General features: G+C 45.0%; 1 protein-coding gene across 1 annotated transcript in view; it reads right to left on the bottom strand.

Annotated features, from left to right (window-relative positions):
• Positions 1-342: 342 nt before the first annotated feature.
• SH3GL2 (SH3 domain containing GRB2 like 2, endophilin A1) overlaps positions 343-15,529 on the bottom strand; it is a 169,109-nt gene continuing 153,922 nt past the window's right edge. Inside the window, exons 4-9 of the mRNA XM_084779129.1 lie at positions 10,889-11,032; positions 9,866-9,999; positions 8,000-8,158; positions 5,906-6,009; positions 4,148-4,278; positions 343-1,907 (exon numbers count right to left, since the gene is read on the bottom strand). Coding sequence (XP_084635255.1) covers positions 1,708-1,907; positions 4,148-4,278; positions 5,906-6,009; positions 8,000-8,158; positions 9,866-9,999; positions 10,889-11,032 — 872 coding nt within the window. The 3' untranslated portion in view covers positions 343-1,707. The remainder of the gene's footprint in view (positions 1,908-4,147; positions 4,279-5,905; positions 6,010-7,999; positions 8,159-9,865; positions 10,000-10,888; positions 11,033-15,529) is intronic.

The raw sequence follows: 15,529 nt of genomic DNA, 5'->3' as shown, positions 1-15,529 counted from the left end.
GATGTATCAAACTGAAAATAAAGAAAAACTAAAAACAAAAAGGGCAAGAGTCTGGCCAACATATTGTCTTTGCTCTTTCTGACTGTGTTCCGCCGGCATGTCCATTTGTCAGATCACACAACTTCAAGGAGCTGTTTCTGCTTGTCCTCGCCCCCATGTTCTTCTGCTTCCTGGAATTACTACTGCCTCTGCCTAAACTAGCTCTGTGTGCTGCAAGCTAGAGATGAGGGTGGGACCAGGTCTGGGGACCAAAGGCAATGGGGATTGAAAAAGACTTAGCCCCGCCCCCAACTCACAGTCAGACCGAAGAACTGACAAAAAGGAAGAGGCACAACCCTCCGATTCATCTTCAGCAATATTTATTGGAAATAGCAATGCTTCCCATGGTGAGTTTATACATTAAGCAGGAAGATTTGCCTTTCACTCCACATGATCCACTACCGCAAGTGGCACGTCGGAAGCAGCACGTTAAACCTCTGAAGGAGTCTGTACAGCTAGATAAATAGAACTCTGGGTGCCTAACAGGACTTCCGTGACTGAAGGAGAAACCAAAACCAAAACCAAAAACCCAACACTGATCAGCTTGCACAGCACTGCACACAGGAAATGAAGACGGGATTGGGGGGGATTAAAGTAATGAGTGGAGGGGGAAAGGGTTTTGCATACGCAGCCACATACCTTAAACTGCTAAGCACAAACTCATCATCTTTATTTGGTCCTCATTGAGGGCAGAATACGCACAAATGATGTTCAAGGAACACAAACAAGGTCAAAGTGAGAAGAAACGACGGTCACTATGTCTTGCTCTATGAAGGAGTAGGAATGCATACTATTTTTTCTCTCCTATGTCTTTGTTGTGGCAAAGGGAGTCAGGAAATGGACCGATTCCTGGGTAAATCAACAGAGAAGGGAAGACAGCTGTCCCCCCACTTCCTGCACTCTTCAGAAATGGGCTACATATATACAGAGCTTCTGTACAGCAAGGAATCTGAGCTTGGGAGACCAGATTTCTTCCCAGTTCATCCTGGAGAATTTTCTCTTTTCCAACAACATATGGATTGTTTACCAGCTCACTCAAAAATCCCCCCCCCTCGAGTGCTTAACATCAGGGAGGGAAGAACCTGGCCATGTCTCAAAGTAGGAGATAGATAGATAGATGGGAGTAGGAGAAGAAGGTGCTTTGGGCAATTAATACTTCTGCTGATGGCACCAAGAGACTACGTTGCTTAGACCAGCAGACAATTTGCTGGTGGGGGATATTTTCACCAACAGTTCTGTGACTCACATATTTAGGAAGGGAAAGTGCAACACAAAGGACTTCCTCCTCTGTAAGTGGAGAACTGGAGACCTTGAGATGCCCTTGGGTGAGAGACAATATCTTCAGCGAGGAGGAGAGTGTGTCCGTGATGTGGCTCAGAGACATATTATAGGAGCCACAGCCTCCTGAGAACAGTGTAAAAAGCAGTTCTGTGGCCACTGGCTAGTCTCGGATGGTGTTTAAAGCATGTGCCAGGCCCACTGGCCATGGAAGATACCATCTATCACCATGTCTCCTGTAGGAGCACACGGGTCAACCCAGGGCACGTGTGGGCTTGGTGACTCATCCACTGCGGCCTGCATTCATGATGTGTTGGAAGCGGCATTACCAAAGCAGTGGTTAAACTCAACTATCTGGGTCAGAAGGAGGTGAGCCAGCTAGGAAAGGTCCTAATGGGGCAGAGCAACCAGAATCTCTACATAGTTGATGGGGAAGAAGCCAGACTGGCCATGAAGCATCCCCTCGTACCAGTTCTCATCAATCTGATTAGTGAGGGTGATGATGTCGCCCTCTTTGAAACCCAGTTCCCCTTCGTTTTCAGGCTCAAAGTCGTACAGGGCTCGGCAGCAGGGCTGGTCCATTTGCACACCTGAGAACCAGAGGCAGAGAGAACATAAACAGTCACAGGGTATTTAACCAGCAGTACTGCCTGTCCGCCTCCTCGACCCCCCCCCCACCCCACCCCCCGCCCGAGGCTTTCTGTTCCCTTTCCCCCTTCACTCATCTCCCTCTACCCTCAGTATCTTTGTCTCCCGTGCCCTGTTAGAGCTTTACGAGTCGCTGAATGTTCCTGCTTGCTATCTCCAGGATGAAAAACGGTTCCATCTACTTTTGGTAATTATAACAGAGCTTATCAGGCCTATCTTCCTGACAGTGTTGGGAGATGCCAAAGCGATGGCTTAGGAGTTTGTAATTAGATGAAGGTTAATTATATAGACACAGCCAAATCCATCCATGTTAGTATTTTTACATATATTCATATCCAAGAGAGAATAATTAGTTACACAGACAATAATACTCAAAACCTCAGAATCAAAGGTCAGTTCTCATTCTTCAAAACTAACAGTTCCGGATTCTTGGAGACGGCTATAACATGGAGAAAACAAAACCACACAAAGCACTCGGCCCAAGGCTTTGACTCTGTGGGACCTGGTCAACTCATTCTATTTGCTTCTTCATCCAGAATTAGAGTTAACAGTAGAATTTTCTTCAAGAGATTGTGTCTATTAAATGATAAAGCTTTAAAAAAATCATAATCTATATTTGGTAAATTGGTGTGCAATATACATAACAAGTACTGGGTAAGAACCACAGCATGCAGAGGCAGGCAGATTGCTGTGAGTTCGAGGCCAGCCAGGTCTACAAAGTGAGTCCAGGACAGCCAAGGCTACACAGAGAGACCCTGTCTCAAAAAACCAAAATAGATTTTTTTTTAAAAAAGTGTCACATGCAGAACTTATTTTTTTAAAAAAAGAATAGTACAATGCACAGTGCATAAATTAATAAGGAATGAGCTGTATCTTAAAACTGATCTATTTTGAATGAGGAAACATATTAATACAGCATGTACATAAACATGAACATAGAGAAGTGCCAGTGGGCCCCACACTAACTGGATGTCTTAAAAGGGAAGCAGTATAATTCATTCTTTTTTTTTTTTTTTTAACTTTAGAGAAGTCACCAAATGAAAAGTGAAATATAGGTCTTGTTTCTGGGCAAGGAGAAGTGCATTCACAGGTAATTCACATGGTGAGGGCCACACTGGGCAGCACTGGGCACTGTGAGCTGTGGGCGGAGCATTAGACTTCCCCTTCTTCTTCGTTCCATGACAGCATCTTAAAAACACTTTCTCCTGCTCTAAGTCAACCATGGGGGATACAGGAGAAATGGGATACACTTGTATATCCTTAAAAAGTCATATCTAGTGTCAGGTGGATTCCCACTTATTAGACCACGACAGTCCCACAGTTGGAAATGCCTGAGCAGAAACCTTGGGTCTGATTTGTACATGGGTACTTGGCAATGGCCCTGATAAGGCAGAGACTGGACTAGTGGGTACACATCAGTATTCCTCAGGGGAGATTTCAGCTGTCCCCAGGCTGACCACAGTTCATAAAATGAACGGGTCTTCAGTAGAGAGTAAAAAGAAACCCTAGCAGGTGTTGAGGTTTGAAATCTGCCCATCTGTAGATGGAATCAAGTATCTTCTTCCTGGAGCTGCTGTCTGTGGGAGATAGGGCTGTATGTGTTCACACACTGCCCAGGGGCACTCAGGACCACCTCAACAGACTCACAGGAAGGAAAAGGCAGGAGAAATGATGGTGTGGCTTACAACCACAGAGGGGCTGAAGAATAGCTTCATGTTTGGCAGTGGTAGAACTGACGACTCAGGAGGCAGAGGCAGGTGGATCTCTGTGAGTTTGAGGCCATCCTGGTCTACAAAGTGAGTTCCAAGACAGCCAGAGCTACACAGAGAAAGCCTGTCTCAAAAAAAAGAAAGAAAGAAAGAAAGAAAGGGAAAGAAAAAGAAAAAGAAAGAAAAGAAAAAACCAAAAACCTGGAGACGGGTGAAAAAGCAACTAAGTACTAAGTGTGGTGGGAGGTACTTGTGCACTGCATCATGAGAGAGACGGTGATGTGGAATGTCGGACAATGAGGCAAGGACAAAAACATCCATGCACAGAGCTCCTACTTGACAAACCCTCCCGTGAAGAACGAACTTCTATACAGGTCTTGTGAAGGGCAATCAGAACACTCTGGCATTTTCTCAGCATTGCCTCAGGTGTGCCCAGGGCCCAGAGAAAGGGTCTGCAGCCTTGAGCTCCTTACCTGTGGGTTTAGGGGTGCCTGTGTGGGAGAGACCCCCGTTGGGCTGAGTACTGTCTCCGGTGGCAAACTCTAGGCTCATTCGTGGTTTGGGCTGGTACTCCCTCCTTGGCTGAGATGAAGCTTGTCTTATTCTGTATCACAAAGAGAAGGGGTGATGGAGAATTAGGTAGCCATTTAAAACATGAATGTAAAAGCAGTAAAATCCGGGAACTGCTTGGCTCGCTTACAAATCTACCATGACCTAGTGGAAAATGTCCTAAGTCATCCTGGCCAACCATGTGCACGACATGCGTTCTTGGGGAAGTTTCTCTTCCATCCTGCCTTCGCTGTCTTCATCTTTTCTCTTAATCTCTCACACCTATATTCAGAGTGATTTATGCTAATATGTACCACGTTAGGGGTCAGGAACATAAAGGGGCATAAGATACATTTGTTACCCCAAGGCAGTTTGTACAGGGGAGAGCAGACATCACTGACCACAGATTTCTGCAAAGAGCTCAAAGCACACGGGGCAGGGGTTAGAGGCCTGAGAGTTCACTTATCCATACACAAGTTGAGAGATGGTATAAAGAAAGACACCACGTGTCTATGGGAGAACATGTGAAAGAGAGCTATTCCATGCAGAACAGGTGAAGGTCGGGAAGGAGGGAAACAGGTTATAGCCATGGACTCTGATAAGAATGGGCAGATGGAGACGCGCAGAGTAGGAAAGGCATGAAGGAAGACAGAAAAAGAGGAGGTCCAGTAAGTGGATTCTTCTCAACAGTAAATCTTTTCCAGTTGTAGGTATTCGAGAAGGCAGATGTACGTATACTTTATTCTAAGGAGGGAAAGTTAGGGGTGTGGCAATTGTAGAATTATACTGATTACAAACATGTTTGAGATGAAAAATAAAAGAATATATTCCCTTTATCTTCAACAGATATGAGAGGCGCACAGTTGCCATTGTGTTCTGAGATGTTGGTTTTAAGCCTTTCTCTTACAGAAGCTTCATTGTTAGACACACTTCCACAAGAGTGCACTGATGACTTATACAAAAAAAGGACCAAGCAAAGAAGCAAGGTTCTAAGGTGAAGGGAAGACCAGCGAGGGCAAAACAGTGCAGAGTATGACCAGACGCTTCACTGGAGATCCGGCCACTCACCACCCAGGAGAGTTGACTGTGGACAAGATCATAAAAATAAAGGCTGCTAGGTAATTCTTTGACATATTTATGTAACAGAAAAATCTTCCTTCATCTAGTGAAATAAAGCAAGAATGACAAAATCAGCTAGCTAAATAAGGTATAATTTTTAAAACAAATCTCTGCACAGCAGGAGAGATTTTTTTTAAAGATTTATTTATTATGTATACAGTGCGCCTTAGATTTCATGATACATGGTCGTGAGCCACCATGTGGTTGCTGGAAGTTGAACTCAGGACCTCTGGAAGAGCAGTCAGTGCTCTTAACCTCTGAGCCATCTCTCCAGGCCCAAAATAAGATATGATTTAGAAGGCCCTTACAATGGTTTAGCTCAACATTCTTTTGATACTATAATTATGTAAAAGGTATTCCTATGCAACAGAAATCACATAGCAAATTCTGGTATGTTCTTAGGTTTGCAACATGTAGTATAATGTATGCTCGCAGGTCCGGGCACCACAAATCTACTCAGCCCTGTAACTGCAGACTAGATCACTGACATCCTACAGTGCTAAGCCATGCTGTGCTGTGGGGGAGGGGTGGTGCACCCTCTTCCTTTAGGAAGCATAACTTACCTTTCCTCCAGCCTGACAGTGACCTGCTGCAGGATCTGCACAGCCTGTTTGTGGTACTCCAGCTGGGCTTGCACGAGCGCGGAGAGCTGGCTCACCTGTTCAATCTGGAGAAGGGTGGGGAGACCAGGCTTCAGTTACCAGGTTACTGCCCTGGAACAGTATACAACAGGCAGCCCTGCTGGTGGGGATGCAGCTGCTCGTGATAACAGACACATTCTACAGGTTCCAAGTGGACTAAGGACAGGAGAGCATCCTTAGGCTTAGAACTCTGCACTCAGTACCACAAGGAAAGGCAGTTAGTATCCTTGAGAAGGTCTCATTGTTTTCAACAAAGAATTAAGCTTAACTGTAAACTTTCTGGATAGGATGTGGCTTCTTTCATTGAAGTCCTATAGGAGAAAGATTCAGTGACGACAGGACCCTTTCCTTCCTGTCTGCAGCAGACAACATGAAATCTAAGCATTGCTTTACATGCTGATGAGTGCTAGTAATGAAAGAGAGGTAAACTGATTTCTCCCTTCACGTGCTCTGGATGGAGTCAATCCTTGGACCTCTTAGCCTGATCCAGGTGAGATTTAAAGCTAGTTATCTGTACTCTAAGCAGCCTCTCTTCTGGATGGCTTGTGCTGGCACCTAGCTGAGCTGCAGCCTCCTAGTCAAGAAGGGCAGTGAATGCTGTCCCATGAGTTTGAGGATGTGGGAGAGAGGCCCAGGGTACCAGGACATCAACACCGGTTCAGATTTCCTAGTTTTGCACTTGCGTGATTAGGACAAGAGTTGTCTGTAGACAAACCCACATTGTCTCTGCATGATGAGGGCTCCACATGGTCAACATGCCCTCCGTGCCACTGGGGGGGGGGGTGGAGAAGGAGCCAATTAAGTATGTGATGGATCATTCTGGATGGCAACACAGGGCTACTTTAAAAGACACTCAAAAAGCCAGCAAAGCACGGTGCTTGGGCCTGTCCGTGGAGGTGCTTCCAGACTAGATTTGCATTGGAATCAGAGACCCGAGCAAGGAGGGGCTGTGTCTAACATAGTACAGTCCACTGAGGGTCCAAACAAAGCAAATGGCCAAAGAGATCCATTCTCCTCTCTCCTGGGGCTGGACCTTGGGCTCCGCTTGCCTGTGGACATCAGAGCTTCCAGCTGTCCGCCCCTGAGACTTGTGTGGTTCTCTAGCCGCTGGTCACAGAATGAACTAGCCTATCACCACCTTTCTCTCTTCGGCCTTTAGAATCAGCCTGAACCGTGGTCTCAGCTTCGCCGGCTCACCGACTTTCAGGAGGTGTGTACGCGTGGGACTCCTGAGGCTCACGCATCTCGCCCTAAGTAGTTTCCCTTCCCTCCCTTGGCCTCCAGCTACACACCGCCCACATCTACCCCCCCTGCATCTCTGATGATGAGAACAAAAAAATCCTACAAGTATCCCAGCCGAACTGACAGGGTAGAAGGTGGAGGTTAACCAGGACGGGAAATCTCAATTTTCAGATCTTCTCATGTGGAAATAAGCAAGAAAGAACTGTTCGTGTGTGGCTTTACATTTGAAAGAGCAATAACTTAGTACTCTAAACCATCTCACCGTGCCCTGGATGTAGTGACGATGCTATAATCATCAATTCTAATTTATATATTTTTTTCAATGAAATGTCAATCTCACTCCCATATACTGACCATCTTTATAATTTGGGATACGCAAACCTGAATATACTTCAGTTGCCATTCTTAACTGCAGGTCAGTGTGCTCTACATTTAAACGTTTGTAAGATGCCGGGTTTATATGTGGGTCACCACAGGCATTCTCTATCTTTGCACTACTGATAATTATTTAAAATATATTAATAAAAAAAAGTTCTAGTTAAAAAAAATAACAAACAAACAAAAAGTTCTGGTCAAATCAACTATAAGGATGAAGAAAGAACTTATCATTTCTGTGTATACTTTATGACAAATTACTCAAAAGAAGTGGCCACGCGTGTGTTCTCATCACATGGTGTAAGGAGACAGTAGCATGTTACATGGTGTATCTTTCAACACATCAGTGCTATGCCTCTGAGGTACCAGAAGATGAAAACCCAAAGGGGAGTAGCTTACGTCCATCTCCAAGAGGTTGAACATGCTTGACTCAGCTATTTCTTTAGATTCATCAAATTTCTCCAGAGCTTGGCGAAGTTCTTCGTCTGGAATCTTGCCTTGTCGTTTCTTCTTATAATCAAAGTCTAAGCGTCGCCCTTCCAACTTTTTCAGGTGATGCTGAAAAAGTCAAGGGCAGGAGTATGCTTTGAAAAGACATATTATGGAAAAGGCTTGCTTGTACCTCATTTCTCTTACGTTCTTAGCGGCCTGCCAAATGAGCCTGGCTGTGTTTAAAATTGCATCTCATCTCGCCAGAGAAATAAAGACACATGCATCAGCAAGGCAAATGCTTCCGTGGCTGACAGTGGAGGGACACTTTTACAAAAAATTCAGAAGGAGAAATAAATCATTGAAAGACCAGTGTCCTTTTGATTAGTATATCCAGGCCAAAGCCAAATTAAGCTATGCCTCATCCTCCAATGACAAGAAGGCAATGTGAGTGTGCATTACCCACAAGCCTCTCCTCACAGAAAAGCCACACACAAGAGCCCACAAATCATCTTCCTCAAGAGAAATGGAATCTCAGGAGATAGCAGAGAAAAGCTTTTTTTCTGAGGTAAAGGGAGAAGAAGTGAAATTGTTCTTTTTCAATTAGTTTTCCAGAATCTTCTAAGAATTAAGAAAAAGGAATATAGATTCCCTCATTGCCTGAATCAGAATATCCAGCACAAAGCCAAGTAACTTCCATCTTCAAACACTTGCCCCATTTGACAGAGGTGGCTTTTAGGGGACAGGTGACACAACTCAGTCACAAATCTAAACTGCAATGTGCCCTGGAAGAGAGTTCATCAAAGGCCCCTGCCCCGCCTCTAACTTCGCCCTACCCCACCACCCACACCCCCACATTATCTGCATGCAGTAAGGTTTGGACCTCTCTATAGACTAGGTTAAGGAGTTCTGGGGTGTTTGTGTTTTCCCCTAAAGATCAACAGTAGTTTTCTTTCTTAATAGCTATAGCATTCCTTGACTAACAGGTAGGAGAAAAGAATGATTTTCCTTTGTTCTTTAGTGTGTATGGATGAGGAAGGAAGAAGCTAAGAACAGGAGTCTGGAGGACTGGGGAGATGGGGGGTGAGAATATTCTGTAGCCTTCACCTCTCACTGCGTCCCTTACCCCCCAACTCACGCTCTTATCCAAACTAAGTATGTTTTCTTTTGACAGCGATGTGCTTAAGAGGCATTTGTACTCACTGCCAGTCCGAGGCAGTGCCAGCTGGATTGATCAGAAATAGATTAGCTGTTCAGTATGTTTTAGAAAGAGTGATTGTTTCTTCTCAATCCCCCAAACAAGCAATTATTAAAATATAGTGTAAGAGTGGTGTAGTAGCTATGTATCTAAGCTAAAAAAAAAAAAAAAAGTACAGCTAATATTTAGGGATCACGTCAGCTGAGTACATCATTCATATTAACAGATGTACAAATTCCCAGATAAAGCAGGCCCTTCTGGCTGGGCTGTGGTGGTGCCCGCCTGTAACCCCAGCACTAGGGAGGCAGAGGCAGGCAGATCCCTGTGAGGCTAGCCTGGTCTACAGAGCAAATTCCAGGGCAGTAAGGGCTACAGAGAGAAACCTTGTCTCCACACAACCCCCTCCACCAAGTAAGGGAGAAAAATGGTGTGAAGACTATTTCACAAGAAAGTTAAACACAGAGGAGCCAACGCAATGCTTGGGAGTGGTGAAGTGGGTGGAAAGGCCTTTGGTTTCTACTCCCTCCATCTTGCAGGGCTGCTGGAAATCCATGTGCGCAGTGCTGTGTAAGCCGCTTAGGGCTGTCTGTCTGCAGAGTGAGAAGGAGCATGCGTCTTGGAAGACCCATCACACAGACCTGGATCTCCCTTAGATCTTTGTCATGAAGATTCTGCAGGGGGTCAATGAAGTTCTGCTTCACTTCCATGTCCAGAGAGTCTTTCACCTCCGAGAGCTCCCTCATGGCTTCCCCCACCTCACCGAGAGCTGGACCTGGGAGGGGAAAAGGAAGATCTTACACCCCGGAGAACAAAGACTGAGGTGGGTTTGCAACAGCAGCCTTCAGGAAGGCCATGTAGGCTTTGCCTCTGTCCTAGAGAGACAGCAGACACAAAGAGGGAGCCCATGGTGCTCTCAAGATACAGTAGCTTTCCTATTTACCACAGGCCAGCCTGAAAACCAGGTTCCAGGGCCCTCCGTGAGGAGGACTATCCCTCCTTACTAGGAATGGAACGCTTTACTCAGAGCGCTATTTTGCAAGGTTCTCCGTCCTCTGCGATAAATCCTAGTTCTCATTAATATGAGATCAGCTGCAACTCAATGCTTTTAGCAGGAAGCAGATTCCAAGAACGGAGAACAAGGGTCTAGAAGAAGGCAGAAGGTATTTAGGGTCCTGAGGGCCAGAGGAGAGGGGAGATGGAATAAATTCTATTTTGCCTGAGGCAGTAGAATTGGGGACCACAAACAAATGAGCAGCGGATTAATCAGAGAAAGTCCAGGTGGCAGGGTGGGAAATTACGCTGGGTGAGACTGCTCGCTCTGCCTTCATCCCTGGCTCCTGTCAGGGATGCCCAGCAGAGTGCCAAGGCATCTGGGTATGTCTGCCAAAACTGTCGTCAAGGCTGGGGTCCCATTAGAGAGAACGGACAAAAGCCCTTAGATGAATCAATTTAAAGACTAGCAATCCTAAAATCACATTTTAGCTCCCATGTATAACATCCACAACTGAGAATTAAAATACAAAATGGCTGGCAAATGATCTCTAGAGTTTTGGGGTTTTGTTGTTGTTGTTTTGGGGGTTTGTTTTGTTTTGTTTTGTTCTTTGTTTTTAACCAGCACTGTAACTGCCATGTGGAGCTACAGTACAACAAAGGCTATTTACCAAAGTTGCAATCATCGCCCAGCTCCCTGCCGAACTTGAGCATGGCTTCCGCCAACAGTGCTTCCGCCTGAGGATAGCCTGGCCCCTTCTCCTGGCCTCGGATTTTCGACATGGTGTTGATCATGCTGAGCTTAGCCCTGGAAGCTAGAGACAGAGAGAGAACGGGCTTCAGAAGACAGTAACTAAGGAGAACAGGGCTGGCTGGAGAGCCAAGCCTCCCGTCAGCCCACACAGACACTCAGCAGCACCTCCCCTGAGGCCGCAGTGCTCGCAGACAGTATATGAGGCACTGAATGTACATCACCTCTACACTTTCCCTTAGAATCCTAGTAGAATCACACAGCAAGGCAAACCACAGGTCTTGATGAGGGAGTACCATGGGCTCGACTACCTCCCCTACCTCCCTGAGCCCTACTCCCTGCAGTGACTCTGGGGGTGTGGCTGGCTTTAGAGAGCATTCTGGGATTATATGCTGATGTCCAAGTTGTATTCCTGTTTCATATCTCAACTCTAGGAGTGGATGGATTAAAATAAGGAATGATGGTGGACCTGGGCTTTGTTTCGTTTACAAAATGTAAAAAAAAAAACAAAAACAAAAAAACCCACAACTATTTTCAAAGTCACTTCTCAACTAAGAATAAAATACTATATTCACTAAAATACCTAAATAACTCTCATACATATTTCAGCTAGAGTTTGGCTTTGTTTCTCAAACTGCATCTCGATTGCTCTTCTTTGTTTTGACAGGAAGGTGTCTAAAGTCCTCATTTCAGTGGAGGAAGTCATTTTACTAACATAGCACTGAAGACTATGATTTGACCAATTCTAGGTGTCCCCAGCCTCATTGTCAGAGTTGACTACACATTAACCCAGGACTGAGTCTATAGTGCTGGCTGCATGAAAACCCCTGAGGAACTCTCAGTTGAAAGTCAAGGCATTTCTAGTATACAGGGACTAGTGCTGGGTCTTAAACACACAGTTTGAATAGGCTTTTAGGTAAACGTTGGGCCTCGAGGCATAGGGTGGAAGAGAGACAAGCCATCCCTACTCACGAAGTTTATAATGAACTGAAGGCAGAGTCTGCCATGGGAGCAATTAGTGTCAAGTGTGGCTATCAAATGCCAGGAGGGGAGACGACAGAAAGGCGTAGAAACGATGCACACAGGGTGAGCAACCGTAATGGAAAACGCCCACAGGAGAGCATCACTGAGTTTGAACCACATAGTAAGCAGCAGCAAGTGGCACTAATAACGCATGCAAAACTGGTGGTAACTACAAAACCCACTTAACTTACCTTTTATTCTCCTCAAGCTTTTATATAAAAGTATATCATACACGTTAGACTTGGGGAGTAGGAGTGTGTCATAGTCACATCGTCCCTGAAGTAGACCTACCCAGCTCTTCCTACAGCAGCCACGGCTGAGACGGAGGAGAGAGCTGCCGCCGCACAGCGCTCACACTGAACAAGGAGTCAGTTAGACGCTTGCAGCTGGTGAGTGCTATATCAATGCTAGGACCAGACACCACTGGACAGCGGGACCCAGAGAAGCAGCAGCAGCAACATACACAAAAGGGAAACAAGCAGACACTGGAAAATAAGAACAAGATGGACAGAAGGAAAGAAGGCAGGTGCACACCAGAGAACCACAGTAATACCATCCTAAGAGGTTTCACTGGTTGGTTGGCTCTGTTGGTTGGTCTTCTTGGATAGCTCCTGCCCCTCTGGATCTTTAGACTGAAGTACCAACCCAGGGCCATGGATGGGCTGGACCTAGGCCCCCTACACAGACGTAACCTCTGGGCAGCTCGGTCCTCATATGGGTCTCCTACTCCGGAGAATAAGGGCTAACTCTGACACGGACTTTGTTGCCTGCTTTTGAATCACTTTCCCCTGGTGGAGGAAATGGTTATTTTTAAAAAACTGACAATGAATCCAGGAAATAGAAATAGAAGACATTCGAAGGCCTATAAAGTTATCTTTTGCTGCACCAAACTATGTGTGAGTCTGGAGCCCTACATCCCTTTTTTTTTTTTCCCTAAACAGACTTGACTCCTTTCCTTCAAAATCTTCCCATCCTAACTTTCCCACCATTTTCCCCTTGTTCTCTTGCTTAATGAATAAGCAAACCCCTAATACCATTCTCTCTCCTGACCTATGAAAGCAAGACCTACTACCTGGTCTGCCTGTCTCCCAGCAAAGGCCCGCATAAGCCAGTGTGTATAGTAAGGGTTAACATCTCTGCAGCAGGCATGACACAAGGACTGCCACCTGGCCACCTAGAAGAAGGCAAAGCATGGCAACAGTTTGCCAAAACAGACTGTTCCCACGCTCCGGCTCCCATGAAGGAGAGCTTTCTACAGTGTAACAGAGAATAGAAACTAGAGTCTTGTCTCTCTACACAGAAGAGAAAAGGTGAGCGTGCCCAGTAGACTTCTTTTAGGAAACTAACAGCTGGTGCTGACCGTGCTGTAGGTAGGATTCCATACGGTCATCATATGTTCTCCTCGGCTGGGATGGTGCGAATCTGGGTTGTGTCCACTAAATGTTAAGGCTTTGGTCCTCAAGATGGTACTATTAACTCACTTGATCTCCTTGTCTGGCTCGACATGGTCATTGTTCCAATACATGATCCTACTTCGGTGAACTGCCCCTCTCTGCTGTCTTCACAGGGCAGTCTATGGGGCCATGTGTTCTTGGACCTCGACAAATCTCTAACTGATTTACAGGTGGCCAGTGTCTAGGGTATCATTATAATCCTACAAAGATGGCTAATAAACCAGCCCATGGTCTCCACTTCACCAAAGAACCTGACAGGCAGGTTTTTAGCTTCTGAATGGAGGTGTGTGTGTGTGTGTGTGTGTGTGTGTGTGTGTGTGTGTGTGTGTGAAATCCTTCTCTGAAGACAATAAAGAGGAGGACAACTGTGGAGGTAGCTAACCGTACCATGCATACTAAGTATACATCTGATGCTTCTACCAAAGGCTGACCTTTGGAGAGGGCCACTGGAGAAGACTCCTGTCATCTGTATGCCCAGAGCCTTGCTTTGTACACAGAAACAGAAAAGATGGCAACACCATCAGATTCTTAATAAGGACGTTTAAAGGAACACTAGACTCAAACAACAAAATGATAATAACAAAACCAAACCAAAGTAATTTCAGGAAACAAAATTCAAGGTGGGTAAAATTACCATTAATACTTTCAGGTGTCTTAACATATTTCATCCACAAAATACAGAGAAAGGAACTCTTAGAGATAGTCTAATCTGAATTTAAATACTACATGAACTTTAAAAAATTAACAAAATCACAGAGGTTCACTTTCCTCTAGTAGATGAATAAAAACAACAAAGAGATAAAAATTAGTAAAGAAAATACAGAATCATTATTAGTAGGGGAAATGAAGCAGCCGAATAAGGTGACTATTACAGAAATGAAAGAGGGAGAAAATTGTTTTCTAAGTTCAAGAGAATTTCCCAGAGCAAAATATTATATGTCTCTAGAATAAAAAGTTGACTGGAAACCAAGCACAAGGACTAAGGCCCACACAGGGGCCCCCAGAGGGAACTGCAGGGCCCTATATTTTTTATAGGAAAAGGTGGGTTACTCACCACATGAGAAAAATAAAGATTTACTAGAAACAATGTAGTACTTAATTGAAATTTGTTACAAAAAAAAAATAACCTATAAGGCTACTTTCAACTATCAATGAAATAAAAACACCCAACAGTGACATTTTCAAATGATACGATCAAGGTTTCATTTCTTTTTTTTTTTCTTCCCGATCCACTAAAGTATTAATCAAGATAGCAGGTAGGAAAAAAATCTAGAAAATAGGAATACAATGCAAACAAACATACAAAACATGGCAGCAAAGAAGTCTCAAGAGGGCCAGATCCTGGACATCAGGAACTACCACAGCTGAACCGGGGCAGCACAGGCTAGTGCTGAGCTGGGCACTGCCCACCCCACCCCCATGCTCCCCAGCAGAGGTAGAATCACCTGGGAAAATCAGAGTGACAGAGAGAATAAGGGGAAAGCAGGTGAGGAACAAATAACCTGAAGATAAGGAGAAGCTAAAATTGGGAAAAGAAAGCGTGCCTAGTGCATGACTGTTGACTCATGACTGGAAGTTAAAGACAAAGAAACCACCATCAAAGGCCTTTAAAACTTGCTCTTCGGGCCTGGTGTGGTGGTACATGACTTTAATCCCAGCACTTGGGAGGCAGAGGCAGGTGGAACGCTGTGAGTTCGAGGCCAGCCTGGTCTACAAAGGGAGTCCAGGACAGCGAAGGCTACACAGAGAAACCCTGTCTCAAAAAATAAATAAATACACTCGGGAGGCAGAGGCAGGCGGATCGCTGTAAGTTCGAGGCCAGCCTGGTCTACAAAGCGAGTCCAGGATGGCCAAGGCTACACAGAGAAACCCTGTCTCGAAAAACCAAAAAATAAAATAAAATAAAAAAATAAATAAATAAATAATAAAACAAACAAAAAAACCAACTTGCTCTTCAGGAGCAGAATGGGCAAGGGACTCCAAGCCTGGGGCAGCTGGAGTTTCTCATATAGCACTTTGTGTGTAATTCTAAATAGCATGTTCATAAATTTCTTCCCTTATGTAAAAAGAAATTAAATAAAAAT

This window comes from Acomys minous (assembly GCF_964271855.1).
Source record: "Acomys minous genome assembly, chromosome: 1".
NCBI classification, from domain to species: domain Eukaryota; kingdom Metazoa; phylum Chordata; class Mammalia; order Rodentia; family Muridae; genus Acomys; species Acomys minous.
This window is presented reverse-complemented; position numbering and strand designations above follow the sequence as displayed.